Source organism: Eulemur rufifrons, chromosome 6 (genome assembly GCF_041146395.1).
Source record: "Eulemur rufifrons isolate Redbay chromosome 6, OSU_ERuf_1, whole genome shotgun sequence".
In the NCBI taxonomy this organism is placed as follows: Eukaryota; Metazoa; Chordata; class Mammalia; order Primates; family Lemuridae; genus Eulemur; species Eulemur rufifrons.
In genome coordinates, this window is record NC_090988.1 from 24,081,700 (window position 1) to 24,099,194 (window position 17,495).

Here is a 17,495-nt window from a genome sequence, read left to right on the forward strand (position 1 = left end):
CAATCTTAATGTGTTAACAGTGGAAGCATTCCTTTTTAAAATCAGGAATAAGATAAAAGGTATGCAGTATCACTGCTGCTGTTTAACATTGAACAGGAAAACCTGTTGTACAGAAAAAAAGAAATCAAAAGCTTGCGAACAGGAATGGAAGAAACACTATTAGAAAATATTATTTTATAATCAGAGGTTGCAAATTATGGCCCACAGGCCAAATCCAGTGAGCCACCTGCTTTTGTACTGCCTGTGAGCTAAAAATAATTTTTACATTTTCAGTGGTTGAAAAAATATTTCATGACACATGAAAATTAGGTGAAATTCAAATTTCAGTGTCTGTAAAGTTATACTGGAAAACAGTATGCTTATTTGTTTATTATCATCTATGGTTGCTTTGTTGCTATATTGGCAGAGTTGAGTGGATGCAACAGAGATTGTATGGTCTGCACAGCCTAAAATATTTATTATTTGAATATAGTAAATATTTTACAGAAAAAGTTTGTTGGCCCTTGGTTTATATTAATATAAACACAGATTTATTTATAGGTTCATTGTAACGATTGGTAAGGAACTGATAAGATCAATATAAAAATGTATTGCATTTCTACACAAGTTAAAAAAAATTTGGAAAGATATTTCATTAGATTTACAGTCCTATATTTGAAACCTTTGAAGCTAGATAAATTTCAGAATTGGAATTTTTTGGACTTTAGAACATATATTATGTGCATATATCATTATATCGTGAAACTTCCATCAAGGTCTATAGCATCATCTCAAAAACATTAGTATTTCTATAGATTAATATGTGAATATTCACATGAAGTGGGATAAATTAATTCACTGCAAGTGATAGTCTCATATCACTTCATGTCAGATTTTTGCTCAAAATGAACTAATAAGCTTCAGTTTTCAATGCTTTTAAGATGTTTAAATAGGGACTGTGGACTCATATTTACAATAGCTACAAAGCCATAATGATCTAGGGGAAAATATCTAACATGATTAAAATGATTTTTATGGAAAAAATTATAAACACTTGGTTTCAAAAAAGACATTAAAATACATTTGAAAGACATTAAAGAAGACCTAAATCAGTGAACATGGAGAACCACAGTCATAGATAGAAAGAGTCCATTTTGAAAAGATGTCAGTTCTGACCCCAAGAGACTGATGAATTTAGTGTGGCTCCAATTCTAAATCATGATAGGATATTTCAAAAAGTTTACAATTTTATATGGAGCCAAGAACAAGAATAATAAGCCAAGGATAGCTAAAATAGTTCTGGAGAATACACAGGGAAGGTTTGCCTTTCCAGATATCAAGACTTGTTTAAAGATATAATAGTGAAGACAGTATGATGTTAACAGAGTATTTAAATTGACCAGTGGAGCAAAATCAGATCCATATCGATACAGACACTTGATTTGTGACAGTGCAGTCTTTGCGGAGTAAATGAACTAACTAATAAATATGTGAGAATTTTTAAAAAGTCCCCATGTTGTCCATATGAGGGTTAAAAAATGAAATTGGACCTCTACTGCATCATAAGCAAAAATTATTGAAGGCACATTATAAAAAACAATACTTTAAAATATGTAGTAGGAATTACGAGTATCTTTATGACTCCAGAGTAGGGAAGGATTTCTTAAATATGGCAAAAAAGTTGATATCTGTATGTAAAGCATTGATAAATTCAACCTTAAAATTAATAACATCTGGTCATCATAAAGGACAGTATAAAGTAGAATGACAAGCCTCAAACTGTGAGATGATTTTTTTGTAACACAAATAATGGACAGAGGATTAATATCTAGAATATATAAAGACCTCCTAATATGAAGAAGACAGAAAAAAACAACTCAGTAGAAAAATAAGCAAAATATGTGAACAGACATTTCAAAGATGAGGAAACTTGAGTGGTCAGTAAACCTATTACATTAATATTCTATCGCTATATACCAAATTACCACAAATTTAGTACCTAAAAACAATACCCATTTATCATCTCACAGTTCTGTAGATAAGAAATCTGGGATTATGTGACTGGGTTCTTTGCTCAAAGCCTTAACTAGACTAAAATCAAGGTGTTGGCCAGCTGTGTTCTCATCTGGAGCTCATCTAAGCTTATTCCACCTATTGGCAGAATTCATTTCATTGCAGGATGATATGTTCTTTACTGAAGGATAAAGTCCACTTTTCTTGCTAGCTGTTGACCTGGGCCACTCTTACCTCCTGGAGGTGATCTCTGTTTTTGCCTCTTTCAGTTCAGCAACAGAGAACTTCTTTTGTGTCAGATACCTCTCATACTTGGAAATCTCTCTAACCTGTTCTGTAAAACCAGTCAGAGAAAACTGTTTTTAGAGGGCTCATGTGCTTAGCTTAGGCGCACCTAGGTAATCTAGATAATTTTCCTATCTTAAAGGCAACTAATTAGTAACCTTAGGTACTTCTTCAAAATCCCCTTCTTCTGGGTTTTTTTTTTTTTTTTTTTGAGGCAGGGTCTTTCTCTGTTTTCTGGGCTAGAGTGCAGTGGCATCATCATAGCTCACTGTAACCCTAAACTTCTGGGCTCAAGTGATCCTCCTGCCTCAGTCTCCTGAGTAGATGCGACTACAGGTGTGAGCCACTGTGCCCAGCCTGCAAAATCCATTGTAACATGAAATGTAACATAATCATGGGCATAACACCTGGGGGGCAGAGATCATGGGGCCATCTTAGAATTTTGTGTGCCACATACTGTATACAGAAATGTTGTTAACCTCTTCAGCAGTCAGGGATCCTCACATTAAGACCATATTGAGATATTATTTTATACCCACTAGATTGTCAAACATTAAGAAATCTGATAATACCCACTATTAGTGGAAATACAGGTTAGCAATCATTATGAGTTGCAAGGTAATTCAGCATTGTGTGGTAAAGTAGAAGGTTTGCACACTGTATTACCCAGGAATTCTCAGTTTATATTAATACTTCTAAAGAAATTCTGACACACACACTAGGAGGCATATACAAGAATGTTCATAGCGATATTGTTCTTAATACCCAAAAAATTAGAAACAATATCCATTGAGAGGAAAATGGGTAAGTTATTGTTTAGTCACATGTAGAGAATATTGTATAGCAGTGAAAATGAATTGTAACTACTCACAGAAAAAGTGAATCTTAGAAATATAACTGTGAAAAATCAAACTAGTGTATAATTTTAAAAAATCTTTTTTCTTGAATAGAATATACATACCCAAAAGAAAATATCAAGAGTGTAGTTGATACATTTTCATAAATTGAATACTCATGTAATCATTACGCACATCAAGAAAGACTTTATTAACAAGTACTGTGGAATTATAGCTACAAAATCAAGAAAAATGAAATTATATATAGATACCTACATTTTTTATAGAATCATTTTTTTTTTTTAAAGCAAGAGAATAACAAACACAAAATTCATGTTAGTGCTTACCTATGGGGAGTTGGGGATAGGGTATTTACCAAAATACAGCAGCATATGCAATACTGTTTGTCATTTCTAGTAATTAAGTTGGATTGTGGATTTATGGATTTCATTTTATTATGCCTCATTGCTTATATATGTTAAATGTTTTGTATGTATCAATATTTTGTAATAAGATATTGCTTTAAAGAAGAATAAAAATAAGATTATTTAAAGAAAGATGAATCTGTAAGATTTGATTAGAGCAGATACTCCAGGTAAAAGCCACAACATGTGTTGAGGTTGTCATTGTTAGAATCAGTAAGATTCTTGAAGGGAAATAAGAAGTGTGATTTAGAGTTCTTGTAGTTGTGAGTTAAAGTTAAGAGGGTAAAAAGGCACAAGCTCTGTGTACAGTAAGTATACAGGCTGATGGAATAGGCTACATAAAAACAAATGCAGTAATATGTATGACTAAAAAAAACCTTAAATTAAGCATTAACAGAAACAAGTAGGAATGGCTTTAGGTTTATTCTGGTAAAGGAAAAAATAAAGACTGTTAGAAATAGATATAGAAACAGCAAATAAGGTATAGGACAATGAAAAGAGAAATAAAGATAAAATAATACAAAAAGGAAAAAAGATAGATTTGGATCACATTATGAGGAATTCTAGGTAAAAATGCTGTTCTGGGTAAAAATTATTTTGGTAAGGCATGTTAAGTTTTTGAGATATTCAATTAGAAAGGTATTACATGAGAAAATTGATATTTAAAATAGTCTAGCAAATAAAGGACTGTAGATGAATGTTTTTCATAAAGTGAAGAATACATTTGCACAATGAATAAAACTAAGTATTTGAGTTTTGTGTTGAAAGAAATACGGGCTAGTGAATGACATTCAAAGAATTTGGAGTTAGACCTCAGTTTAAATACCTGTTATGCCTTTTGATATCCCTGTGTCCTTGGGCAAGTGGTAGAAACTCTTTATTTCTATAGAAATGAACATAATGTCTTCTGGTATTGTTGGAAGGGCTAAATCAGAGTATAGAAAGCCCCTGGCCTTGTGCTCAGTATATGTTAAGTATTCAGTAGATGTTTTTAAATGAGGACTTCATAAGCTCTTTGTTTTTCAAATAGATTTAAGATTTCCTGTGGTTAAAGTCAAACTTTATCACTTTATCTAATAAAGAAAATATAAATCCAAGTATTTTCGCATGCCTAATACTTAATAAATATATTCTTTTCTACTTATTATCCCTTTTGTTTTTATTACAGATCAATGTAAGAGTAACTACAATGGATGCTGAGCTGGAATTTGCCATTCAGCCCAATACAACTGGCAAACAACTTTTTGACCAGGTATCATTTAACCACATGAAGTATGCAACTTTTGACACTGTAGTGTGGATGCTATTCCATACTTTTTATGTTTTTCTATACCTTTATTAACACTTCAACAAAGCATTTGGAATTTTTCATACTACCTATTCTGATATCTTGAACAGCAATAAGGGTATTCTTTATTCTATTGTATTCATTCCTACATTTGTGGGAAAGAACTTTTAAACAAATAATTATCGGCAGGTACATCTCTGTGAAAATAATTGTGATGGCAACTAACAGGGATCAAAGATACTCTACATAGTCCTTGAGTGGAATGGGTAGAGCCTAGACAGAGGAGACAGCAGGAACAAAGTGTTAGTGAATTACAGGCTGGTCATCACTTATCCAAAATGCTTGGGACCAGAAGTATTTAGAATTTTGGATTGTTTTCAGGGTTTGAAATATTTGCTTGTACATAATGAGATATCATGGGGATGGTACTTAAGTCTAAACACGAAATTCATTTGTGTTTCATATACATCTTAAACACATAGCCCAGAGGTATTTTTATAAAGTATTTTTAGTAATTTTATGCATGAGACAAAGTTTTGACTGGAACTCATCATGTGAGGTCAGTTGTAGAATTTTCCACTTGGGATGTCATGTTGGCACTCAAAAAGTTCTGGATTTTGGAGGATTTCAGATTTTGGATTTTTGGATTAGGGATGCTCAACCTATATAGGCTATAAGGCAATAACTGACAGCATTTTGGTGTCATAGGTACATAATGTGCTAGGCAGGGGTTATGACATGGAGGTCGGGTATGTCGTATTAAGGAACTTGGACTACTGATCTTGTCTTTTTTTCTGAGTCTCAAATGCACATTGGGAGTCACCTGTGGAGCTTAAAAAAGGCCATGCTTGGAAGCCTCTTCTGGAGATTCTGATTTAATTGTTTAGGCCTACTCTAAACCATCAATATTTTAAAACTTAAGTTCCCCAGGTAATGCTGTATTGTAATATTGTAACTAATTCAGTTTTAATAAGAAAAAGAGGAAAGAAATTATTCCCAGAGGTCAGGTAAAAAGGTGAAGAGATGAATGCAAAGAGAGAAGAAAATGACATAGCTCACATGCCATGAGACTTAGAGGCGGATAACTTTTACATAAACTTTATTAAACTTTTCCTTAGGTGCAGGAGAGCAATAGATTATAGTCAGACTAACTTGATCTTAAAGAATGAGAGAGATTCTAGCATGACAGCAATAAATAACATACTAGATATCTTAGTTTTAGTAGGTGTCATTCTATCACATACTGATCTAAATCTGATGAAATAAAAATTTTAAATTGCTGTAAAGTTGTTTCTTCTCTTGATAAGTAGTATACTTAATCTCTTGACTAGGTAATTAATGAACTTTTAAAGCCCTGATGAGGTCTTTTTGGAAGATGAAAGGTTTTTTTTGTGTATAAGCAAATTTTTACAGCAAACTCACAGGAAGCTAAAATGTACCATACCTCGTAAACTAATATCCACTTCTATTGATTCTTCTAGGCCTTATTTACTTCTAGACTATTCTTGTTATTTATTTAGGTCATGATGGTAGGTAAGAAGGAAAAGGTATAAAAAAGTAGATCAGGTAAGAGGATTGAAGTGACACAAAATTGAATATAGAAAACCTGAATTTAAGTTTTCAGAAATGTACCCTTAATATATTAGGAAAGACCTTTCTTGTGGCAAAGGAGTGAATATGGAGTGAATATACCTATAACTATGTTGTTTTGTTCTTCTTTTGAAATATAGTGTCACTAGGTCAGTGTGAATGTTAAATGGATTTTTTTTTTTTTTTTTTTAGGTGGTGAAAACAGTTGGTTTGCGTGAGGTCTGGTTTTTTGGGCTGCAGTATGTAGACAGCAAAGGTTATTCTACATGGCTTAAACTAAATAAAAAGGTAAAATCTATGGCAAAATTAAGCTAATAACTAAGTTACCTTAAAGTTATCATGAATTTGTGCTGGAAAAGCTAAGAGTCTGACTGATTCCAAGCCTCCTTTTGCAGTTATCTGTGTTAACCACTAAGAGGTATCATGTCTTTTAATTCAGTTAGATACCACCAGCTTACTGTCTTAGAAAAAAGACATGCTCACTTTTCCTATTTGAAAACTTAGCACATAAGAAATATTATCTTAAAGCAAGTATTACAAACGGTATGACTAAGTACTTTGACCTTGATTTAAACATATGTAGGATATGCTTCTCAAGAATATGAAGAGAAGTTTTCAATTTGGTTATTACAGAATCTGTAAGTTACAGGTCACATTCGTGAGCATAGAATCTTTTTTCTCACATATATTAATATTTGTTTATGGATTTAAAATATCACACACTAGATTCTTACTTATTATACATTTAGAATCTTATATTTCACTTTGTCCCAAAAAGAATTTGATATGGCTAGGTTCAGTTATTACAAACTTAAGATTTTTGTTGATTATGCTTGAAATTATTATTCCAGGTAACACAGCAAGATGTTAAAAAAGAGAATCCTTTACAGTTCAAGTTTAGAGCTAAATTCTTTCCTGAAGATGTTTCTGAGGAATTAATTCAAGAAATAACCCAGAGACTTTTCTTCTTGCAAGTTAAAGAAGCCATCTTAAATGATGAGATATATTGCCCACCAGAAACTGCAGTTCTTCTTGCTTCCTATGCTGTCCAAGCCAAGTATGGAGATTATAATAAAGAGATTCATAAACCAGGCTACCTGGCTAATGATAGACTCCTACCCCAGCGGTAAGTGAAACTTACCTTTATGTTATATTATCCGAAACTTATATTCCAGAGGTTTGTGAATAAAAAAAATATTTTTTGAGATTTTAAGTTGCCAGCTGGATCAGAGAGTTATACTTCTTAAAAATCAGGACCTAGCAGCTACTTAGATTTATGTGCTCTATAGTTACCTGAAATTGATCTACCTCTTCCCTCCTCCTTCTCATAGAGTAGGCAATAAATGGAAGCAGTGATAATTTGGGCCTGAGGGAAGGATGCGACTTGCTGCTTACTATAAATTCTAACACAGGCAGATAGGTAGGTGCTTAGTAAATGCTTTTGAGAATAAGTGGCAGGCTCTGTTTTCTCCATAAATTAAGTTTCTAACTTTAAAAAAAGAAAAAGTGTTTTTATTTGGTTTTGATTTTAAGAGACAGGATCTTTTTCTGTCGCCCAGGCTGGAGTGCAGTGGCGTGATCATAACTCACTGCAGCCTCGAACTCTTGGGCTCAAGCGATCCTCCTGCCTCAGCCTCCTGAGTAGCTGGAAGTACAAGGTGTGCACCACCATGCCTGGCTAAAAAAGCTTTTAAAACTAGATTTTCAGACTCCTAGGCCAGTGCTCTACTCTTATCTGCAGTGTATTGCTGCCTCTGTAACAATTATTTTAAAATATGGCATAGGAGAAAATCATTAGAAGATCTAGATTTTGATAATTCTACCTTTTGCTAGTTATATGACCTTAGATACATAACCTAAAATTTCTGAGCCTCAGTATCTAAATCTGCAAAGTGGGGATAGCAATTCTGCTCTGCCTACCTTCCAGTTGATGATTATAATTCTTGAACTGTATGTTTATAGTTTTAACTGTAAAGCATGGTACAAGTCCTATTTGGTGGTAGTATTTATGAAATCTAGAAAATACAGTATCAAATATTATTTTTAAATATCTCATTCTTAATTTTGGTAGCACACATGTTCCTGACATACATTAAGATCTTTCTTCTAGAGCCTGGAGAGAGGTTGTTACTATTCTTAGTCCAAATCCCTGAATATTAATATTTCTATTTAAATGCAAAACTATATATTATTATTAACTTAAGATTTCAGTTTTGCACCATTTCCTCATAGTATTGAAGTTCTTAGATGTAGTTTCTTTTCGTGGTTACTAAATATGAAGAAAGGCAAAATTACATCATGTCTACTTTTATTAATTTCCTCTGTAGGCGTTAATGTTTATTTTGGCTAATAAATGTATTACTTGTTGATATATGCTTTATAAGGTACCACAAGTAAAATAGCTTTAAAATGTGATTATTAAATGTCATGTGTTCTACCTTTTAATATTACAGCAGTAGTAGTTTTCTTGGGAGAAGGTAGAATAATCCATGTTTTCACCAAGAGAATCAGGAATGTGAGATATTTGTTAGTCTGTTTATATTCTTCGGGTTTTGATTGTTATTCTAACCTAAAATCCGTTTTCTTCAATTTTTTTTTTTTTTTTTGAGACAGAGTCTCACTCTGTTGCCCAGGCTAGAGTGAGTGCCGTGGCATCAGCCTAGCTCACAGCAACCTCAAACTCCTGAGCTCAAGGGATCCTCCTGTCTCAGCCTCCCGAGTAGCTGGGACTACAGGCATGCACCACCATGCCCGGCTAATTTTTTCTGTATATTTTTAGCTGTCCACATAATTTCTTTCTATTTTTAGTAGAGATGGGGTCTCGCTCTTGCTCAGGCTGGTCTCGAACTCCTGAGCTCAAACGACCCGCCCACCTCGGCCTCCCAGAGTGCTAGGATTACAGGCGTGAGCCACCGCGCCCGGCCAATTTTTTTTTTTTAAAGAGACAGTCTCACTCTGTTGTCTTAACCTAGAGCCATGATGGTGTGATCATAGCCCACTACAGCCTGGAATTCCTGGGCTCAAGTCATCCTTCCATCTCAGCCTCTCAAGTAGCTAGGATTACAGATGTGTGCTGCCATGCCTGGCTCACCTTTTTTTTTTTTGGAGACAGAGTCTCGCTCTTTTGCTCTGGCTAGAGTGCCGTGGCGTCAGCCTAGCTCACAGCAACCTCAAACTCCTGGGCTTAAGCAATCCTTCTGCCTCAGCCTCTCAAGTAGCTGGGACTGCAAGCATGCACCACTGTGCCTGGCTAATTTTTCTATATATATTTTAGTTGTCCATATAATTTCTTTCTATTTTTAGTAGAGACGGAGTCTCACTCATACTCAGGCTGGTCTCGAACTCCTGACCTCGAGCGATCCTCCTGCCTCGGCCTCCCAGAGTACTAGGATTACAGACATGAGCCACCGCGCCCAGCCCTGGCTCACTTTTTTTAAAAAATGTTTTTAGTATAGATAGGGTTTCAATATGTTGCACGGGCTGGTCTTGAATTCCTGGTCTTGAATTCAAGCAATCCTCCTGCCTTGGCCTTCCAAAGTGCTGGGATTACAGGCATGAGCCACCACACCTGGCCCCTTTGTCTCATATTTTTTAAAGCACTGAGTTGAGTAATCGATGACTAGTACAGTAGAATTTCATTTCAGATAAGGATTAGCTTTTACTTTAATTGAGTTATAATTTATGTAAAAATGTATAGCATATTAGGTTTTAAGTCAGTGCATAACATAAATTTTTGTAATCAAAATTACCCTTAAAAATTTCTTAAATGTTCATAAAAAATTACACGTTTTATCTCAAGTACAGCATAGATAGTTCTTTCAGTGTTAGATCACATTGTTATTTAGTTGAGCACCAGATGAAGTAAGTAAATGACATACATTTAATGACTCCTGAGATTAAGAAAATCTTTTAAACACAAGAATCACACTTTAGTTTAATTAAATTTAATGTCTTTATTTAAAATGCATATATGCTCTCAACTACCCTTTTTAATAAGACGAAAGATAACTGAAGTGCTTAGAGAGGATTGCTGTGGTTGCTGATGCAAATGCTTTTCAAGATTTGGTCCTTAATTTTTCAGGTCACATGTTCTTCCAGAGTTAATAGTCTATGGTGGACTAATTCAGGCTATCTAAGCTTAAAAGAGACTTAGTCATAAATTCAGAATACTAATTTTTTGGTTTAGAATGTAGAAAATACCTTCACAGTGATAGGCTTTTTTCATGTATGGTTTATAGCACACTTTTTCTCAATACCTAAGTACAACCTGAGGGTGGAGGGATGAGTAAAATTAGAAGGTTATTTGGTGATAATAAATCAAACAAAATAATTTGATGCTTCTGATGTATTCTCGATTCTTATATTGAAAAACCCAGATGAACAGTCTATTCTACAGTTGAGTTTAGCTACCTGGTAATAAGGATAATCAGTTCCCCCAGATAGTATTGCTTTCCTTTGAAAAGAGCTAGATATACATAAATTTTTATATGCCAGGTATATGACTTGGGCAGCTGGGTAATACCTTTTATCAAGACAAGGGAAAGAAGAAAATACATTTGAGAGAAAGATAAATTCAATTTTTAACCTATTGAGTTTGAAATACATACATTATAACCAAGAGAGATATCTAATATTCATTTGTATATGTGAGTCCTGATATTTTAGAGCAGTCTTGGACTATAGTTTGGGGAAAAATCAGCAAATAGTTGGTAATTAACCCATAGGAATGAAAGAGATAGACCTGAAAGTACATGTAAAGAGAAAGACCTAGGATAGACCTTGTTGGATCTCAACTTTTAAGTACAGAGAAAGAGGCTCCTGTAATAAATATATAAGATTGGTCCTCTGTCTGTGGGTTTTACAGTCGTGGATTGAAAATATTAGAAAAAATTAAAAAATACAAAAATAAAAATAATACAAATTAAAAAACAATGTAGTATAACAACACAATTTACATAGCATTTGTGTTGTATTAGGTATCTCATATAAGTAATTTAGAGATGATTTAAAGTACCTGGGAGGATGAGCATAGGTTATTTGCAAATACCATCAAATATCAGAGACTTGACCATCCATAGATTTTTGATATCCACAGGGAGTCTTAGAACCAATCGCATGGATAGGGAGGGACAACTGTACTGAGAACAAATGGCCAGAAACTCAAGAATAATACCAGAGGATTATTATATCATGGAAGTGAAATTAAAGGAATGCTTTAAGGAGAGAATAGTTAGCACTGTCAGATACTACAAAGAGGTCAAATATGAGAAGGACTAAAGTGATGAAATAAAGAGATTAGTACCTTAGTAAGAGCAGTTTCAGTAAAGTTCTGGGGGTTGAAGGCAGATTGTGGTGGATTGGGGGCAGTGGATGTCAGGTATGGAAATTGAGGTTAGTGAATATGAACAGCCCTTAAAAGAAGTTTGGCTATGAGAAAGAAAAGAAAAAAAAAAAAAAAAACACAAAAAAACTAGGGTTTGGGAAGCATGGGTTTCTAGACTTGTTCTTTAAAAGAGGGAAAAAATTGATAATTTTAATTCATTTATTCACTCTTAAAATTTTTGAGTACCTGTTTAGTGCTAGCACTGGGCATATAATGGTGAGCAATTGACTGCATTATGTTATGCGTCTGAGGCTGATTGCATGCTACTCAGTGAGCCCAGAGGCCAGACAGCAAGAGAGTACAGAGACAAGAAAAATTTGGAAACCTGAGTGCCTTAGTAGAAAGACAAAACTCCTCTCCCCAAAAGCAACAGTTTGAAAGAGCATGAATAGAGAAAGGAGCAGAGTGTAATAAGAACATGATGGTCTACCTGAGACCCCGTTAAGGAATCTAAGTAGTATATAATTTGTCCAGGGGAAGATTTCATCCTAAGATTCCTTTATACTGCCAAGAAGTTCCTGAGTTTCATGCAAAATTTTTATGCACTAAAACAATAATATTTTAACACTGCAGCTTTTGCTATCCGTAAAGTAGGATCTGGGAAGTCATCAGTAGAGAAAGGTAGGTAATTATTGTATGACCCAAAGGGAATAGAAATCATAATCTATAGGGTGCATAGCAGGTAAATTATATTTATAATCATGTTGACTTTACTGATTTGGTGTTAAAATGTTAGTATTAGAAAATAAAAATGTTTGTATTTGCTTACATTTGAATAAGGAACACTGGAAGAGTACAAAAAAACAAAAATTATTTGGGGAGCATTGAGTGGGAGTATGACTTATCACTGTATACATTTTTATGAAAGTATTACCTACATAAAACAAAATTAGTAGCAAAAAACACTAAATACATAGAATAAAGGAAGAATTAGGGCCCTTGAATTCTGGTTTTCTATCTGTTCTTTAATTTTTCTATTAATAATGAGAAAGCCATTTTTGGTCCAACATTTTATTCACTTGAAATATTTGAATGTTCATGTTTATAATAACTATTTTTAAAACATGTATTATACATGTATTAAAACATGTATAATGTAATTATACATGTATTAAAACATGTATAATTTAGGGAGCCTAGAAACTTTTCATTTTGATATTGATTATTCAGATGCAATTATAAAAAATACTAGATCCTATGTGTCCTTCTCCTAGTCTCCCCTAATGGTAATATCCTTTATAACTATAGTATAGTACTACAACCAAGATATTGACATTGATACAATCTACCCACCTTATTCAGATTATAACAGTGTTATCTATACTCATCTGTGTATATATTTGGTTTTATGCAATTTTATCATGTGTATTAATTTGTATGACAGCTACCACAGTCAAATTACAGAAAGGATTCTGAACTTTAAAAAGAAAATAATGATTTTGAATCATAAAGGCATTATGATAGATTTTTTTTTTCTTTTAGTGTGTTGGAACAACACAAACTAACAAAAGAGCAATGGGAAGAAAGAATACAGAACTGGCACGAAGAACATAGAGGAATGCTAAGGTATTTGGGTAGCTATATTCTATGTTTTTCCTCAAAGTATTTTTATTTCATAACATTTATTATTACATTAGAGTATCACTAAAAGATCATTTGACTTATATGAATAAAGCACTAAATTTTAATTCAAGGTATTTTTGCAATTTTAGTTTGATATTAGATACTCCTACTTAAATATATTAATTTAGTTTTATTTCAACAGGGAAGATTCTATGATGGAATACCTGAAAATTGCACAAGATCTAGAAATGTATGGAGTCAACTATTTTGAAATAAAAAATAAAAAGGGAACTGAATTGTGGCTTGGTGTTGATGCTTTGGGTTTGAATATTTATGAGCATGATGACAAGTAAGTAAATTAGTTGTGTAGTGAACAGGTCATTACTCAGTAGTCTAAACAGCTTTAATCTTCTGTAAAAGTTGTTTCTTGTCTTAATTACCTTTACTGCTTTTTTCAGATTAAAAGATTAGTTAATGCCACATAGACTTTTAGATATTGTATTTCTATTTTCTTAGCACCTTATGGTTTCAGAGTTCTATTTTCAGTGTTATTATCAAATGGGATGATTTACTTTTATTTGACGTATGCTGCTTCGACTCTTGTGAGTTATAACTAGTAACTTAATTAAAATTTCTTCTCTCAATAGGTGAAGGAAGAATAATTCCTTAAAATGTTGTTATGTCTGAAAAATAGGTTGAAATTGAAATGTATAAAAAATCAGGAGCAATGAGAGAGTGAAATTAATGTATGTTTATAATCTTTTGGAACATTTTTAAACATATAGGAATTGTTTTGAATATTTCTGGACATTGATAAATATAATATCCCTGTATTATGCATAGTGAACAGTGTAATTATATTTTGAAATCAACCAGTTGTTTATTATAGCTATATACAATTCATCAGTATTATATTGTACATATATATACAGTATGACATAAAAGATCTCAGACTCTTATAGCACTTTTCAGGAATAATAGCTATAATTGCCTTATCTCTCTCTTTATTTATCATACCACATAAGCATTCAAGTCTATGCCAGTAATGCCTTCTCCTACGTTATTCTTTATTCTGGATTGGCTCCAGAATTTTAGCTTTTCTTATTACATATAATCTAATAAACTATTAATTTCATGGCATATATAATGACTCCAAAAGAAAGCATTTTACTAATTTTACACTAATATTTTCTCAAGTTTATATTAAAAAGGAAGTTAGAATGCTCTATCATTCAGAAGAGAAAATTGTAAAAGTTTTGAAAAAGCAAAAATATGTTCTAGACTAATTTTTGTGGACTGAATCTTCTTTTTCTTTTAAAAATTATTGTATTAGTTTTCAGGCTCACTTCCCAAGATTGTTGTGAGAATTATGAGGCAATTGCTTTAGAATTTTTCAAAGTAGCATGTAAATGTGGTATGGTATATTACCTTAAAAATACTATAGAGTGTTACTGCAGTCTCCTTTGAAAGCAGGTTACTTTGACTTATCTCAGCGGGTGGCAGTATAATACATGCATCTTGAGTAAAGAATGTTTTATGTAGAAAAAATTATTTGCTATGATGAAGTACCTAGTCTGCTTAAGAATTAAAAGGAATATAAATAGGTAGCAATTCATGCTATGCTATCAGAAACCTGACTAAAAGATGTCTTTTGGCCAGCAGAGGTATCACAGTCATTTCTTACTCTTGTTATTAGGACAACTGATGCATTCCATGGATAGTCTGAAACAGTAAAATATATGAGAAAGCAGAAGCAAAAGTTACTTAGTCCAATCTGATTTCCTATATCTTTGTGTATAGGATGGTAAAAAGGAGGCAAGTGCAGTATAATCTTAAGAGTTTGAATTCCAGCTGTACCATTTATCCAAACATTTGTCTATGTGAGTGTTTTAAAATTGTTTTATTGAGAGATAATTGACATACCATAAAATCTTAAAGTGTACTGAAAATTAATTAATTTTAGTAAATTCACAAATAACCAAACTTTTTTTTTCCCCCAAACTCAGTCCTTAGGACTTTTTTTGTGTGTGTGAGATAGGGTCTTGCTTTGTTGCCTGGGCTAGAGTACAGTGGTGTCGTCATAGCTCACTGTAACCTTATACTCTTAGGCTCAGGTGATCCTCCTGCCTCAGCCTACTAACATGCAAGGATTACAGGCATGAGCTACCACCCTGGCCCTGGCCCCAAACATTTTTAAACAGGGGAAGAAAATAATGTTGTTTTTTTTTTTTTTCAGTAACTTATGTCCGTAATTCACATTAGAAATTATAAAGGCCTTATTTTTATCCGCCTTTCTTCTTAAATGTATGTAAACTGATAGTTATAGTAGCTTGAGACCAAACAAAATAAAAACTAAATAGAGGTAGTGCAAACCCCAAGAGGCTCAATCTGGTCACCAGATAGTTTTTTTTAAAGGTAATTTTAGGAAAATAACTATAATGCTTTTAAGATTCATGAAATATTTATGAAATGTTTGAATAATTGTTTTATGATTTAATTTATCAAATTTCCCTTTAAAAGGTATATCAACTGCGTGTTATAAGTAAGTTAATACATTTTGAAAATCTGGAACTATTAAGACTGGTCCTTCAGCTAAACTGGACCCAGAAAGTTGTTATGAATATTGTCCATTGTTTCCTGCCTTTAATTAAAGAGATGCTCTCATTTTTTAAGGTTAACACCCAAAATTGGTTTTCCCTGGAGTGAAATCAGAAATATCTCATTTAATGACAAAAAATTTGTTATAAAGCCAATTGACAAAAAGGCACCTGTAAGTAAAATTTTTTAATATGTTTTATGTATTAACTCTTTAAATATCTGCTACTTTACTATAATGTCACTTGAAGAATGGCATTGTTCATTCATTGGTTGCTTCTGATTAACATCCCCTTTGTATAGTTCAACTTTTCCAGTGATAAAATAATGTTATTAAAAATACAAAATTTTAATTTTTATAAGATAAATTAATTAGAGTTTTATTTTAACTGAGATTCAGTTATAAGGTAGTTAGTATTTATTAAAAAGTCATTGAAGACAGTCACCATTCCTAGGAAACAATTAAAAAAAATTTGTTCATTGGTGGCTAAAATGTGGTAGAGCTAACCCTATTCTAAATTAACTCCGTTTATATATTAATACTTTACGTTATGAGCTTTGTATTTTTGTAACTTTAAGACTTGAACTTAAGAAATCTTTTTATTTAAATCAATTTTTAAAATTCCTCTAGAGTCATGTACATTCTAGTATTCTAACTCTGTTAGTTACTGAAAAAATAAAAAATAAGAAGAACATTTCTAGGTTAAAAAAGATTTAACAGCCATTAACAAAGGGCCAGTTTTGACATTAATGGCACAGGGCAAAACAAACCAAAAAAACCTCCTACTCTGAGGTGTAAGGAACAGGTGCTCATGGTTACTTTGGAGAACAGAATGGAATAAATGACATCTACTGTATTGATAGGAGAAGAATGTTAACCTCTTTACAAAACTGGTGGGGCACGAAAAGGTGAGGAACCAGTTATGTGAAAGTATGTCATACTTGCTAGGAGTTATGAAATTTTATGATTTCTAAACTTCATGTAATATACATCAGAACTCATACCTCATGGTGAAATTTTTAGTACAGATTGTTGTGAGAGACACTATCCTTCAGGAAGATTTTAAATTCAGAATATTTTATGTTTAGGATTTTGTTTTTTATGCACCTCGTCTGAGAATCAATAAGCGGATTTTGGCCTTATGTATGGGAAACCACGAACTGTACATGCGAAGAAGGAAGCCTGATACTATTGAAGTACAGCAGATGAAGGCTCAGGCTAGGGAAGAGAAACATCAGAAGCAGTTGGAAAGGTATGGAATTTGTAGCCTTTCATTTTTGATTGATAGAAATAGGATATCTAAAATTTGCTCAGTTTCTTTAACATAACTCTAAATTTACATATTTATGTTATTTTCATTATACTAAAGTTGAAAGATAGTATTATCACTCTATTCTACTATAAAACAAGTATGTATATTAATCATTTTCAAGTTAGAAATCTTTGACAGCTATTTCTGAGAAAATAGCTTTTCATGACTTTATAAATGTGCTTCTCTTGCTTTTCACTGACCGACATTGTTTTGGATAGAGCAGTT

The 17,495-nt window shown here is 32.8% G+C and overlaps 1 protein-coding gene across 2 annotated transcripts in view; it reads left to right on the forward strand.

Annotated features, from left to right (window-relative positions):
• RDX (radixin) overlaps nucleotides 1–17,495 on the forward strand; it is a 77,669-nt gene that overhangs the window by 17,104 nt on the left and 43,070 nt on the right. Inside the window, exons 3-9 of one of the 2 annotated variants that reach the window (XM_069470918.1) lie at nucleotides 4,707–4,790; nucleotides 6,609–6,704; nucleotides 7,268–7,542; nucleotides 13,282–13,365; nucleotides 13,565–13,711; nucleotides 16,036–16,132; nucleotides 17,047–17,210. The exons of the other annotated variant lie outside the window; for it this stretch is intronic. Of the exons in view, the coding sequence (XP_069327019.1) occupies nucleotides 4,707–4,790; nucleotides 6,609–6,704; nucleotides 7,268–7,542; nucleotides 13,282–13,365; nucleotides 13,565–13,711; nucleotides 16,036–16,132; nucleotides 17,047–17,210 (947 nt within the window). The remainder of the gene's footprint in view (nucleotides 1–4,706; nucleotides 4,791–6,608; nucleotides 6,705–7,267; nucleotides 7,543–13,281; nucleotides 13,366–13,564; nucleotides 13,712–16,035; nucleotides 16,133–17,046; nucleotides 17,211–17,495) is intronic. 2 annotated transcript variants of the gene reach the window in all.